The following is a 12915-nucleotide window of genomic DNA, read 5'->3' as shown; positions in this document are numbered from 1 at the left end:
TGATGAATGTAAGACAGATAGATAAGCCTGTAAAGACTGCATTTACTTTTCATAAAAACGGCTCACAAAAGTTGTTCCCAATACTAAGCGGGGAGCAACTAAGTATTTGACAAGTTTTCATATAATCTTCTGCAGGCTTATTCGCTATCTTTGACGTATGCTAGTTGACATATACGAAATTGAAATTCTATGTAACAATTGTCATCCGGTGCCTGTTGGTGGCTATCTATATAATAGTAGTATATGACATTTTGTCAATTGATTTGTTGTTTATTTTAATAGGTTGATATTATCCAAATAAGACTAAAATAGTGAATAGGCTAGCTATCACTTTCGAGAGCCATGCGACTGTGATCATCGAGTAGGTATACGTACCTTAGGTACAATATATGCCGTTGATGTAAGGCCTCAAGTTATTATTCAAGTTATTATTCAAGTTCTTTCGAGGGTTTTATAATTGTAATTGTATTATATTACAAATTCTTTTTAGTGTAATATAAACAATATGTAATGCATCAAAGAAAAATATATTCTAGTAGGGTACATACATCTACTAATCACAAAGATGTATTTTTAAATTACAATTAAATTTAAATTTTTCGATTTAAAGCTCGAAACGTAAGCCACTTCTGTGACTATGTGAGCGTAAGAGCTAAGCTTATTCCATTCCCCGACACACAACAAGCGTACTTATCGCAGCGTAGCGATGCGTCAAGGGCTCCCATTTCGGGGCACAAAAAACGGCTTACGAATTCTGCGACTACACACTATGTATTATTATTCTATTGACTTAGGTATTATATTTATAGATTTATCTGTAAATAATAATAATATTCATGGCTCAGGATCGTCAGGATAAAAGTCTCTACAAAAGGCCTATGTCCTGCAGTGGACGTCCATCGGCTGATATGATGATGAAGATGATGAATAATAACAATATTTAAGTCTCTACCTACCGACTTCTCATGCCTGTCCTCTATTTATTGTGAATCAAGAACTTTGTGATGACTAAAACGTCGATTGAAACTACAAAACTTTGTTATTCATCTATTAATGATTACAACCGTCCTAAAAAGGTTTTTAGTGTAGACTAAAATAGAAATCATGCATAATAAGCCTGGCCGCTTGGCTGATGTCATCGCTAAAGATATTTTCTGAGTTTTGGAAGAGATTTTAAGGCCCTTTTTGTACCTAGTAGTTAGGTATAGAAACTGTGATAGCACAGGGGACATGCAAGCCTTTGATTCGGACGGTGTAGGTTCGAATCCGCTCCGGGGCATGTATCTCCAACTTTTCAGATATGTCCATATTAACAAATTAAACGGCTTCAAACGGTGATGGAAAAACATCACGAGGGTACCTGCATACCTACTTGAGAAATTCTTAATTCTCTACGTGTGTGAAGTCTGCCTATACCTAGCCTATTGGGCCAGCGTGGTGGACTATTAGCCTAACCCCTCTCAATCTGAGAGGAGACTCGTGTAACAGTAACCCAAATATGGGTTAACGAATACCGGGACCGATGGAATCACGATGGTGATCCATCTTCTGGCAGGCTTAGAATTTTAAGTGAAAATTTCTTAGAAGAAGGAAAAAATCAGTATCTCTTATAGCCCGACCCAGAAATCGAATTCAGAGCCTATAGCCACGTGGCACGTCGATTCTCTTTCTACTAACGCTTACGTTTTGAAAATTAAAAAATATATCAGAATGACATTCTTTATCGACAGGACACGTGATGGTCTAAGTGTCGACCGGATCTGTCATTCCAACCAACGACGTAACTACTCAGGCGCTAGGTAATGCAATCAAGCTCAGAGGGCCCTTTAATCTTTACCACGAACTGAATTAAGAAAATTTCGAAAACAAAAATGAATATTCTTGCTTGATAAAACCTAACCAGTTTAGATGGTAGTGGGGCCCATTTTTTTATTTGCACCAAGGCCCTTGGTTACCTAGCTACGCCACTGCTACAGACTCAGGACCTCGTGATCCGGGACAACAGGCTAATCACTAGACCAACAGGGCCGTTAGTCGGTTGTTTGTTTTTTTTTAATGCTACAGACTCAGGACCTCGTGATCCGGGACAACAGGCTAATCACTGGACCAACAGGGCCGTTAGTCGGTTGTTTGTTTTTTTTAACGACAGTATCATGAGTATTAAATTTCAAGTGTACAGTGTGTAATATGATGATACCTACAGCTCTGAAGTCATTAGTGTGATGTCGTCACGTATTCGGGACGCAGGACTCTCGCGCTCCGTGGAATGTCGGAGATTAGTATCGCAACGTACGTTGTTCTCATTTCCTCATACCTACTGTTGCTCTTTATGTTGCCTTTTTATTTTTTTATACTGGATTGTCTTGTGCTTAACTACAATCATGATGGGAAGCAGCGTCGACGTTGCAGGGCCCATTTTACACTATGTCTAGTCTCAAGCGTTTGCTTGCAATCACGTAGGTAAGCGAATCATTAATCATCGGTAAGAGAAGTAAGTGCAGGCAAACGCTAGGTATAGGCATATTCGGTTACCTGTATTCTCGTGACATTTTTTTTTATTCTTTACAAGTTAGCCCTTGACTACAATCTCAGCTGATGGTAAGTTATGATGCAATCTAAAATGGAAGCGGACTAACTTGTTAGGAGGAGGATGAAAATCCACAACCCTTTCGGTTTCTACACGATATCGTACCGGAACGCGAAATCGCTTGGCGGTACGTCTTTGTCGGTAGGGTGGTCACTAGCCACGGCATCCCACAACCAGAAAAAAAAAAAATTCGTGCCTTAAATATGGAAAACGAACTCCGTTAGGGAATACTATGTCTTGCAGTGTGAATTAGGAATAACAAACCAAAGTTATATTGCGCAGATTATCTAAGTGGCAGTCTATTAATAGTAAATGAAGGAATTAGATCGAAACGCTCCTAAAGGCAGTACCCAAAATAAAGTTTGTTTTTTTTTTGCACAGAAGATGCTTGTAAACTGTTGCCTTAAAGAATACCTACATGTCTCATGATATGAAATATACGATTGTCTAAAATAGCTGTTTAGATAATCGTTAACACTGTGTAGGGTCTGACTCTAGTGCGGTAATGAACCGATAAACTTGTGAAACTGCTTCGGTGCTGTCGACTTTGCAACACTGAAACGTTGAGTCAGTATTGCATGTCGCGTATTATTTGTTTTTAGCGTCAGCTTTAGTATATGAAAATAAACAAATACTATCAAAGGTCAAATCATAAAAAACCTTTGATGGGACCGAACTTGTACATATGTTTCCTGTGCCAAACTCCAAATCGAAAAATTTAAGCAATTGAGAATCGGGACATCTTTAAAACTCTTGTAATTAGCTTTAAGATAGCTATAGCGAAAAACTATATCACCATCGTTTCCTGGCAATGGAATCTTCTAATGAAACATTTGTACAATGTTTGACTATTGATTCATAATTTTAGGAGAAGTAGGATTAATGGCTTCGGATACGGAAACCATTTTCGCTGTTCCAACTTTAGTTGCTAAAAGTGAAATGAAATAAGAACGGTTCAGAATCTAATTCCGGTATATCTGCATTAATTTGTATTCTAAAGGCAAGTGTTGCTTTAATACCACCTACAAATAATAATAAAAAAAATGTACGAAGAAGTCTTTGCAAGAAGTACTTATCTACCACTAGTGATGTAAAACGGTATCATTGAACCGAGATCTTCCGGTCAAAGAGATAATAAGATTGCAAACCGACATGAATACTTTATGCCGTTTTCGGTTTCCAGAAGCCGTTTACTTGGACGTTACCTGAATTTTATACACTGTGAGTCAGCGATAAGTAAGATACGAGTGTACACGTTTAAACTCGATGTACCTCTGCGCCTTACAAGGCTAATCTCGTTCAAACGAAACACTAATTACGGTTAGTAAAAACAATGTTTTATAGCGCAGTCAATCGGCCCAAGACTGACTCAACTGTAATCGATAGTGTAATTGTAGAGCATGTACTTGAATCGAGTGAGACAATAACTGGCCGCAGCCCGCTTCGGTCTTAGATCGTATCTTTTGCAGTAACATGCGTTTAAGTAATTGCGGGAACCGCCATTGTTAGCCGGTCGACGCAAATTGGGCATTAGCGATAATTTATTGACTTTAAAATGAACTCGCATTGTCATTGCGACAATTTGAATATTTAGCGTGTGGGCTCGATAGGCTCTAATGATGGCAATTGTTCCCCATCACTGATTCCGCTACGCAGGTGCGCCGCGCCAGGCTTCTTTATGTAAATAGCGCACTGCCAGCAGAAACGCAATAGCCTGTGCAGTGTAAACATGCAATGAACACTAGTAGCCGATCGGAGAGTTCTATAGACAGGTCCTTCTTTAAATTGTGGGCATCCTCTTTAACTGCCTTGTTGATCTAGTGTTTACCCTACGTGGCTTCGGATTATGAGATGGATGCGTGTCCTAGATTGGGCTATGAAATATTGAGCTTTTATTGCTCTGAGAAATTAAGAGTTAGTTAGGATGTTAGTGGTAAGAATACCTTGGATTGGAGAGTACATTAAGCGGTCGTTTCTGGAAAGAAATCCATAACCTCAGATGTCTAATTCAAAGTCAAAATTCATTTATTTCAAATAGGCTTAGTTTACAAGCTATTTCGAAACGAAATAATATTAAACTTAAGATAATGGTAATAATAAGCATTCAAAAACTTAAAATTAAAGTTACGAGGGATCCAAACGCGCCTTGGTCCGAGATGTTTTAAAAGTTTTAAAAAAGTACATGTTTAGATGTCATTCCTTTATGGTAGACTCACTATAACATATTTTATGATAATCAAGGGTTTCCTCGCAGATGAAGTTGCATACTTCTGGTATTTTAAATGCAGTTCAGGAATCTTGGTGGTGATGTTTTTTTACATTTTCGTCCTTTCATCCACACTAAATCACTTCATAGCATCATATACGTATAATGCGGTAGTGTGCGATTACTTTTAAAAAATAGCCGATTTAATGCCATGGGAAACTGTAATTGTTTAAAGAATGAACGTCTATGTATAAACCATGGTTTCTTTGTCATCGATAAACGTTTTAGTTAGGGAGAGATATATGCATGTCTATTTCGGTGAAAAATTTGTAGGTTTAAATTTTGTAAACTGATGACTACTTAGACGTGTTCTTTGCATGTCTTTTGAAGAATTGCGTACTCTATCATATTGCCATATTCATATAGGAAAACCCAGTTCAACAACAAGTTCTTCGATTTAGGGTAGGTACCTACTCTTTACCTGGCTTTTATTGAGAATGTCCTGGATTTGATCTAATCGCTTTGGCTTTCCCTTTCCATCAATTCCATTCACCGTCTCCTAATAGGCTCCTTTTTTGTATCCGTGCAATTATCTTCTCTACCTGCCCAAACCATCTAAGTACACCTTTCTGGATTTTAGTTTTCTTGGTGGTTTCTAGGTGGTCCTGGGTTCGAACCCCGGCTGGGTCGATTTAGGTTTTCTGAATTGTTCCAGGTCTGGCTGGTGCCTTCAGCCGTGGTTAGTTACCACCCTACTGGCAAAGACGTACCTAGTACGTAGAAACCGAAAGGAGTGTGGATTTCATCTTACTCCTAACAAGTTAGCCCGCTTCCATCTTAGATTGCATCATCACTTACCATCAGGTAAGATTGCAGTCAAGGGCTACTTGTAGAGAATAAAAAAAAAACTTGGCGTATCCGGTAAGTGAATAGATTTCAATTCGTAATAGTGACGCGAGACGGCGGGCCGCTTCAAAGGCACGTGCGTGCCCCCGAGAGCAAGCGGGCCGATCAAAGCTGCAGCTATCAGCCATCAGTACGTCGCGAGGTGTAATGGCGTACCGTGGGCACCTCACATGCGCCGCCGCTCCCGATGTGACGCACGGCGTGGGATGCACCTCTTTATTAACAGTAACACACAGCATGCCTGAGGCTCTAACGAGTACGTTACGTGACATTTTTCTAGTCACTTTTGGGTGTTGGGGTGGGACTCAGTAGCTCCGTGATCATGGGGAATTGAACACAGCATGCCAGAAGCTCCATCGTGTTACGTGACATTGTTGTTGTCACTTTTGGATGTTGGGGTGGGACTCAGTAGCTCCGTGATCATAGGGAACTGAACTCAGCATGCCAGAAGCTCAATCGTGTTACGTGACATTTTTGTTGTCACTTTTGGGTGCTGCGGTGGGACTCAGTAGCTCCGTGATCATAGGGAACTGAACTCAGCATGCCAGAAGCTCAATCGTGTTACGTGACATTTTTGTTGTCACTTTTGGGTGTTGGGGTGGGACTCAGTAGCTCCGTGGTCATGGGGAACTGAACACAGCATGCCAGAAGCTCCATCGTGTTACGTGACATTTTTGTTGTCACTTTTGGGTGTTGGGGTGGGACTCAGTAGCTCCGTGGTCATGGGGAACTGAACACAGCATGCCAGAAGCTCCATCGTGTTACGTGACATTTTTGTTGTCACTTTTGGGTGTTGGGGTGGGACTCAGTAGCTCCGTGGTCATGGGGAACTGAACACAGTATGCCAGAGCTCTATCGTTTACGTTACGTGATATTTTTGTTGTTACTTTTGGGTGTTGGGGTGGGACTCAATAGCTCTGTGGTGGAGGGGAGCTGAACACAGCATGCCAGAAATTCTAACGTTTTTGCTACTTGACATTTTTGTCGTCACTTTTGGATGTTAGGGTGGGACTCAGTAGCTCCGTGGTCAAGGAGAAAGACAGCATGCCAGAAGCGTTATCGTTTATGCTACTTGATATTTTTGTCGTCACTTTTGGATGTTGAGGTGGGACTCAGTAGCTCCGTGGTCAAGGAGAAAGACAGCATGCCAGAAGCTCTATCGTTTATGCTCCTTGTCATTTTTGTCGTCACTTTTTGATGTTGGGGTGGGACTCAGTAGCTCCGTGGTCAAGGGGAACTGAATCGGAAATCTCCAAGAGTTTTTATACTTCGCGCTTGACCACTATACAAGATGGTAAGTATAGATGTGGCCTAAGATAGCACGCTCTTGCAAAAGTGCCTATACTGAGAAAAAAATTTGGTCTGCCACATTTAAAATATACATTATACACCACGTTATATACGTGTTCCACTATTATATTACCCATATTCGGCTTACTGCTGAGCTCCAGTCTCCTCTCAGAATGAGAGGGGTTAGACCAATAGTCCACCACGCTGGCGCAAATTGGGATTACCAGACTTCACAGACGCAGAGAATTAAGAAAATTCTCTGGTGAGGAAAACATCGTGAGGAAACCTGCATCCTCACGATGTTTTCCTTCACCAGTTGAGACACGTGATATTTTTCCGGTCTGGATTCGAACCTACACTCTCCGAAATCGGAGCAGACGTCATATCCACTGGGCTTGAACGGCTCTTACTAAGTATACCTACGGCATCTATTTTACTGTTTTAAATTTTTCTGCACCCGTAGTAAGTACCTACCTAGTAATTTGCAAGCTCCTTGCGTAAGTACCTCATTTTTCTTATTCTTAGTAAAGATATCCATATTCTCATAACGGGCATTGCATTCGTATAACGTATGTATACCGCTTACGAGTACTTTTTACGAGTCCTAGGGACATCAACGGTATAGGGATGAAGTCTCAGTATTGAAATCTTTATAAAATTTAAGGCGTTAGACTATTGACGTAGTACTCCTAACAGAGGTTTTACACTTATTTGCAGGGGAAGGGATCAATTCTTATTTAATTTTATTGTTCAAAACAAAAAGTTTTACATTATTTAGGTACATAGTTAGCCATCCTCATAAACTTGACGTTTTTGTAAGGATGGCGAGTTCACTAAATATTATATTATTCTGAATATTATATTATTTTAATAACTAAAGTACAAGTATTTACACTGTCTTTATGGACACAATTACTAATTATGCTAAGTATTCTTTTTTATCTTCTGTGTTTTAGTGGTTGCGTGTTGCTTGTTGCATGGAGTGTGTCATTGGTCCAATTATAATTTTTAGTCCAATTAGAAGGCTTATTATCATCATCATGACAACTTATATTCTCTCACACTCAGAATGAGAGGAGTTAGGCTAATAGTCCACTACGCTGGCCCAATGCGGATTGACAAACTTCACACACGTAGAGAATTTAGAACATACTCAGGTATGGCAAGATACATTTACCATCGACATATACCGATCACCTGTGTATATAATGCATGTATCTGCAAATAAATAAATTGATTGATTGATTGATTGGTATGCAGGTTCCCTTACGATGTTTTCCGGATATTGGAATGCAGACGTCATATTCAATGAAGTATCACGTTGCTCAATGGCTCTACGGTAAATGACTAAGTATTGTCGAACCCACTCCTTAAACAGTTTTTCTGATTAAGGGGAACGGGGATATTGAACATATTTAAAAAGATAATTATGGCAAATATTTTCCTATGCTTTCCAGAGTGGGGTAGCCACTCCAGCATCTAAGGACCCCAATGCCTATCAGCTATATAAGTATAGTTCAAACAGCCGAGATTGACGAAATATAGGTTTTTTACGACATAAACGGCTAAAAATATAATTTCAAGTTGATCTTAGAAGTTTGATTTTTTCACAATTTCAAGGAACTGTAGACCTGAGTGTGTGGTTTTCATTTCAACTCGGTATTTCCACGTGTTCTCGTACTGCACTTTATTGTACGTCTGTCTGTCTATCTGTTAGTATATTTGTGAAGACCCTTTATCTCGAGAAGTTTCCGTTTTGCCTTTTGAGGTACGGAATCCTAACATAAAGTAAAAGCAGAAAAATAAACAAATAACAAGCTATTTTTATCAATATTGACTATCATACGGCAAATAGATATAATTAATTAGAGATCGCTAACAAGAGAAAATATTTCACCGTTATTTCGCTACACTGCATCGCCCAATCAACGACGAAGAAGACGCTGTAGGCCCCGCCTCTTTCTAGAATTTTCAATACAGTCAAATCAAATCATACTGTTAGAAATATTCTAAGCTGTTCGAGGGGTGTGTACCACTCCATAATTGAAAAGGCTATGTGGGTGTAGTAAAAAGGTTTCTACAAATAACAACGATATTATGATGTGTTTTTGCAAAACAGAATACCATGGAAGGTTTTTTATAAGCACCTGATTTTTTATAGGTAAAAATATTTTTGAACTTTTTTAAAAACTAAAATAATTTTTAAATTCGAATGTTACCTTGTATCAGGCGAAAGCCAGTGACAGCTAGACCATCGTCAGTTTATATAAGCTGAAACGTTTACTCCTACGTTAAACGTAAGTACGAACAAAAGGGTTGTTGATTCATTTCAAAATTAATATAAATAATATTAATTTCGAATGGAACATGGATTAAAGGTATGAAATAAAATCGATATTAATTAATAGAAAACTTACTCTCGCTGTCGAGCGAACTACATGCTAGACAGTGAAGAACTATGGTCGATGGAAGAACGGGTGGTAGAAGGCGTCGTTATGCGCATCTTCTCCCACCCTTGTAAACACCAGTGAGTGGAACGACGAGCGCGTCGGGATGTGAACACATCCTAATAGGACGCAGGTGACCCCGCTGGGTTTTAGTGGGTATTCTGGTTCTCAGCGAGTCCCACATACCCGGCCGCAGATTGCACAGTCTCTGCAGCCTCCGGATTTGATGCGTAAACGCATTTCCCAGGTAAAGGTAAAAAAAGGTATATAGATAGGCGACTGGGGAAATAATTCCTCATATTGTCCTCAAAAGGATAAAGAAAATTAAGTTCGCTTTATATACTCGTACCTTTAAAGAACGGTTAAAGTTTTTGATACCTGCCACCTCCCAAAGCCATCATGGTCCAAAATACAGTAGTTATACTCAGTGGCGTGCAAAAAGTTTTCCACTAGGGTATGCATTATAAGGGAAAATTGTAAAGAAATGGCTAAATCCTTCTCAAATACAGGTTTCTAATGAGTTCTTAGGGGAGGAATTTCTAGGGCAGTTATTTCTACATCTAGAAAGGGTACGCCACTGGTTATACTTATATATAGTACATCGTACCATACGATAGTAATACTATAGTTATACTTAATTATGGCACGAGCATGGCCAACTTTCAGCTTTTAAAAATTCACGAGGGGTCTTAATCTATTATGTTTCTCTAAGAATTGGCGCGTCTCTGTTGGCTCATACTAATTGTTATTAATGACAGAATTTCTAAACAGAACGATTAGTCAAGAGATTGATCTATAATTACTACCTTGACGTTGTACGTTTTGTCTAATTCAGAGAAAAGAGGCCAGAAATCCGTCAGGTTCGTATTTGACGATGCCAACAGCTTAGATGCCCATAAATGAATGACAAGACAATTTGAAAAGTAGACCCTTAAATCTTTTGCAAAGAAGATTTGATCCAATCGACCAAACGTTCTCAATCTTCATAAAGTCAAGTTAAAATTCTTACAGCTCTTAAAACATATAACATTTTAAGAGCTTCAATTGTGTGTTTTGCGTAAACGGTTAAAGTTAGAGAAATCTGACTGATGAACTGATGAAAATGACTGATTGTTCCCCTTTAAAAAAGTCCATCTTTAAAGGTTGAATTTTGTCAATGGTTTGAACGCGGGCGTCCGCTAGTACCTAACTGATAGATAAAGCATTTATTTTGTTAAAAATTCTCGTTTTTGTTGTCCTTGAAAGCTTGCTCAAATAACAAGTTCCCATGATGATGTCTTGCATACAAATCATAGCAGTGTACTGCAATAACGAGCAAACCTGATAGCGTTTTGTCGCAGACGCAGCCGATTAGCTCCGTCCGGTCCAGATAACGATGGACGGAATGCTGACCAAAATTTAATCAACCATTATGCTGATATATGAAAAATGTTTGTTTAATTGTATAATCTCTTGCAGTGCCATGGTGAATTGACGGTGATGAGCTCAAATAGTTCCATGTGGACAGTCTCCGAAATAGTCTGTAAAAGACCTAACAATACTAGCAGCTTTTGGTTGGTGGGAGTCTTCGGCCGTGGCTAGTTACCTATGTAAACCGCAAGGGATGAGGATTTTCATCCTACTCCTAACAAGTTAGCTCGCTTCCATCTTAGATTGCATCATCATCAACCTACCATCAGGTGAGATTGTAGATTAGGGTTGTCTTTTTAGAGCAATGTGTAGCTAACACTAATATAACAGTCGATATTTTTCGTATTCTAATAGATTAAGAAGAGTTTATTGGTTCAGTTGTTTTAAATCTAAATTTGTTTCATACCTAGCTCTAGACGAAATCGAAAGTGTATCCAAATGAACCATATCATCATGGTTTGTCTCGTCTGTCTGTTACTATCTGCAATACCTCTCTCTTGATGGAATAATGTACCTACAATCTACATGACAGAGATAGAGCAAATACTTCATCATCATCATTAGCAACCCATTTTCTGCTCAATGTTGAGAACGGGTTTTCTCTCAGAATGAGGGGATAGGCCACAACGCTGGCCCAATGCGGATTGGCAGACTACACACACGTAGATAATTAAGAAAATAGTTATGCATGCAGATCTCCTCCCGATGTTTTTCTCTCTGCACCGTTTGATACACGCAATATTTAATTTCTTAAAATTCACATAACTGAAAAGTAAAAGTAGGAATAAAGTTTCCTGGTTATACTAATCTAGTATTTTTTTGACGTTGTGTATGTACTGTGTTATGTTATGTATGAGATCTGCTGTTTGAGTACCTGTATCCTCTTGAGGGCTAAAACCTCACTCATCTATTAGCTATTGCGATTGTGAGTGAGAGTATGAAACTCGACGTTAGACACTCGGGAGATTTACCTGAAACCAGCGGGTCAGTGTAGCTATGTTGATATGCTCACCATGAGTGTTCGGTGTGAAGTAGAGGGCGAACAAGTCGTCGACGGAGGCGGAAGCGGTGGCGGTGGCGGAGGTGACGGTGGCGCTGGCGTGCGGCGGCGGCGCGTACGGCTGGTGCTGCGCCAGCGGCGGCGGCGGGCCCGGGTACAGGCCGGGGCACAGGCCGCTGGGGCCCGCCTCCACCAGCAGCTGCATGTGCGAGATGTCCACGAACTCGTCGCCCGCGCCGTCGCCGCGCCCGCCCAGCTCCTCGTCCTCCGGCCGACGCATCGCGATCACCGAGAGCATCGCTCGCGCGCATCCCCGCACTGCACATGCACTCGCTCACTGCACGCACTCGCACGCGCTCGCGCGCTCCGGCTCACTCGCTTACTGTCCTAGGGCAATTGACGCGATCACAGAACATTATCGGGGCACGGATACACACGGAAGGGTCACGAACGTCTACTGATAAATGAACACAGATTTAGCACGCGGAGAGTGTCGTCGCGCCGCGAGCGCCACATCCTCGACTGAGGCGCGAGGCGGCGAGGGCGTGAGGCCGCCCCCGTGCGATGAGGCGCGGAGCCGCGGTCGAGGACCGCCGCGCGCCCTATCAATGGACGCCAGCCACCCGGTCGAGGTCGGTGTTCATTCACGACGGCCGCGTTAATGGCGCTCGAGCCGGGCGTCCTCGTTCGGCTGCCGTCGCCCACGTGCGCGAGAAAATGGCGCGGCGTCGCGACGACGAAGGCGCGCGAAAAGTGCGGGCAGCACGAGCGTAGTGCCGGCATCGCGCAGAGCGTGCGGCGCGCGAGCACGCGTGGGCACGGGCACGGAGGCTCGCCGCGTGCTCGCGCGTCATCCGCACTTTCTCCGCTGATTCACGCGCCGCTTCGGGCGCTCGCTCGCTCCCGGAGACCGTTTTGGCGATGCCACAATTAGCCGCGCGCCACGCGCTCCAGTGACGTCGCGGCCCGGACCAGAGCCGCCGAGTTACGTACATCGGGTAAATCATTGCGTTTGCTAAATATATGCCTCTGCTCATCCGCGAGCGACGTAACGTGCGCGACCAACGAC

The 12915-nt window shown here is 41.6% G+C and overlaps 1 protein-coding gene across 1 annotated transcript in view; it reads right to left on the bottom strand.

The window, feature by feature from the left end:
- The window catches only part of LOC112043080 (E3 SUMO-protein ligase EGR2), a 43046-nt gene extending 30657 nt beyond the window's left edge, over positions 1–12389 (bottom strand). Inside the window, exon 1 of the mRNA XM_024078343.2 lies at positions 11859–12389. Coding sequence (XP_023934111.1) covers positions 11859–12144 — 286 coding nt within the window. The 5' untranslated portion in view covers positions 12145–12389. The remainder of the gene's footprint in view (positions 1–11858) is intronic.
- Positions 12390–12915: the final 526 nt, after the last annotated feature.

Source organism: Bicyclus anynana, chromosome 13, assembly GCF_947172395.1.
Source record: "Bicyclus anynana chromosome 13, ilBicAnyn1.1, whole genome shotgun sequence".
NCBI classification, from domain to species: Eukaryota; Metazoa; Arthropoda; class Insecta; order Lepidoptera; family Nymphalidae; genus Bicyclus; species Bicyclus anynana.
Note: the sequence above shows the minus strand (reverse complement) of the source record. Positions and strands in the feature narration are given on the sequence as shown.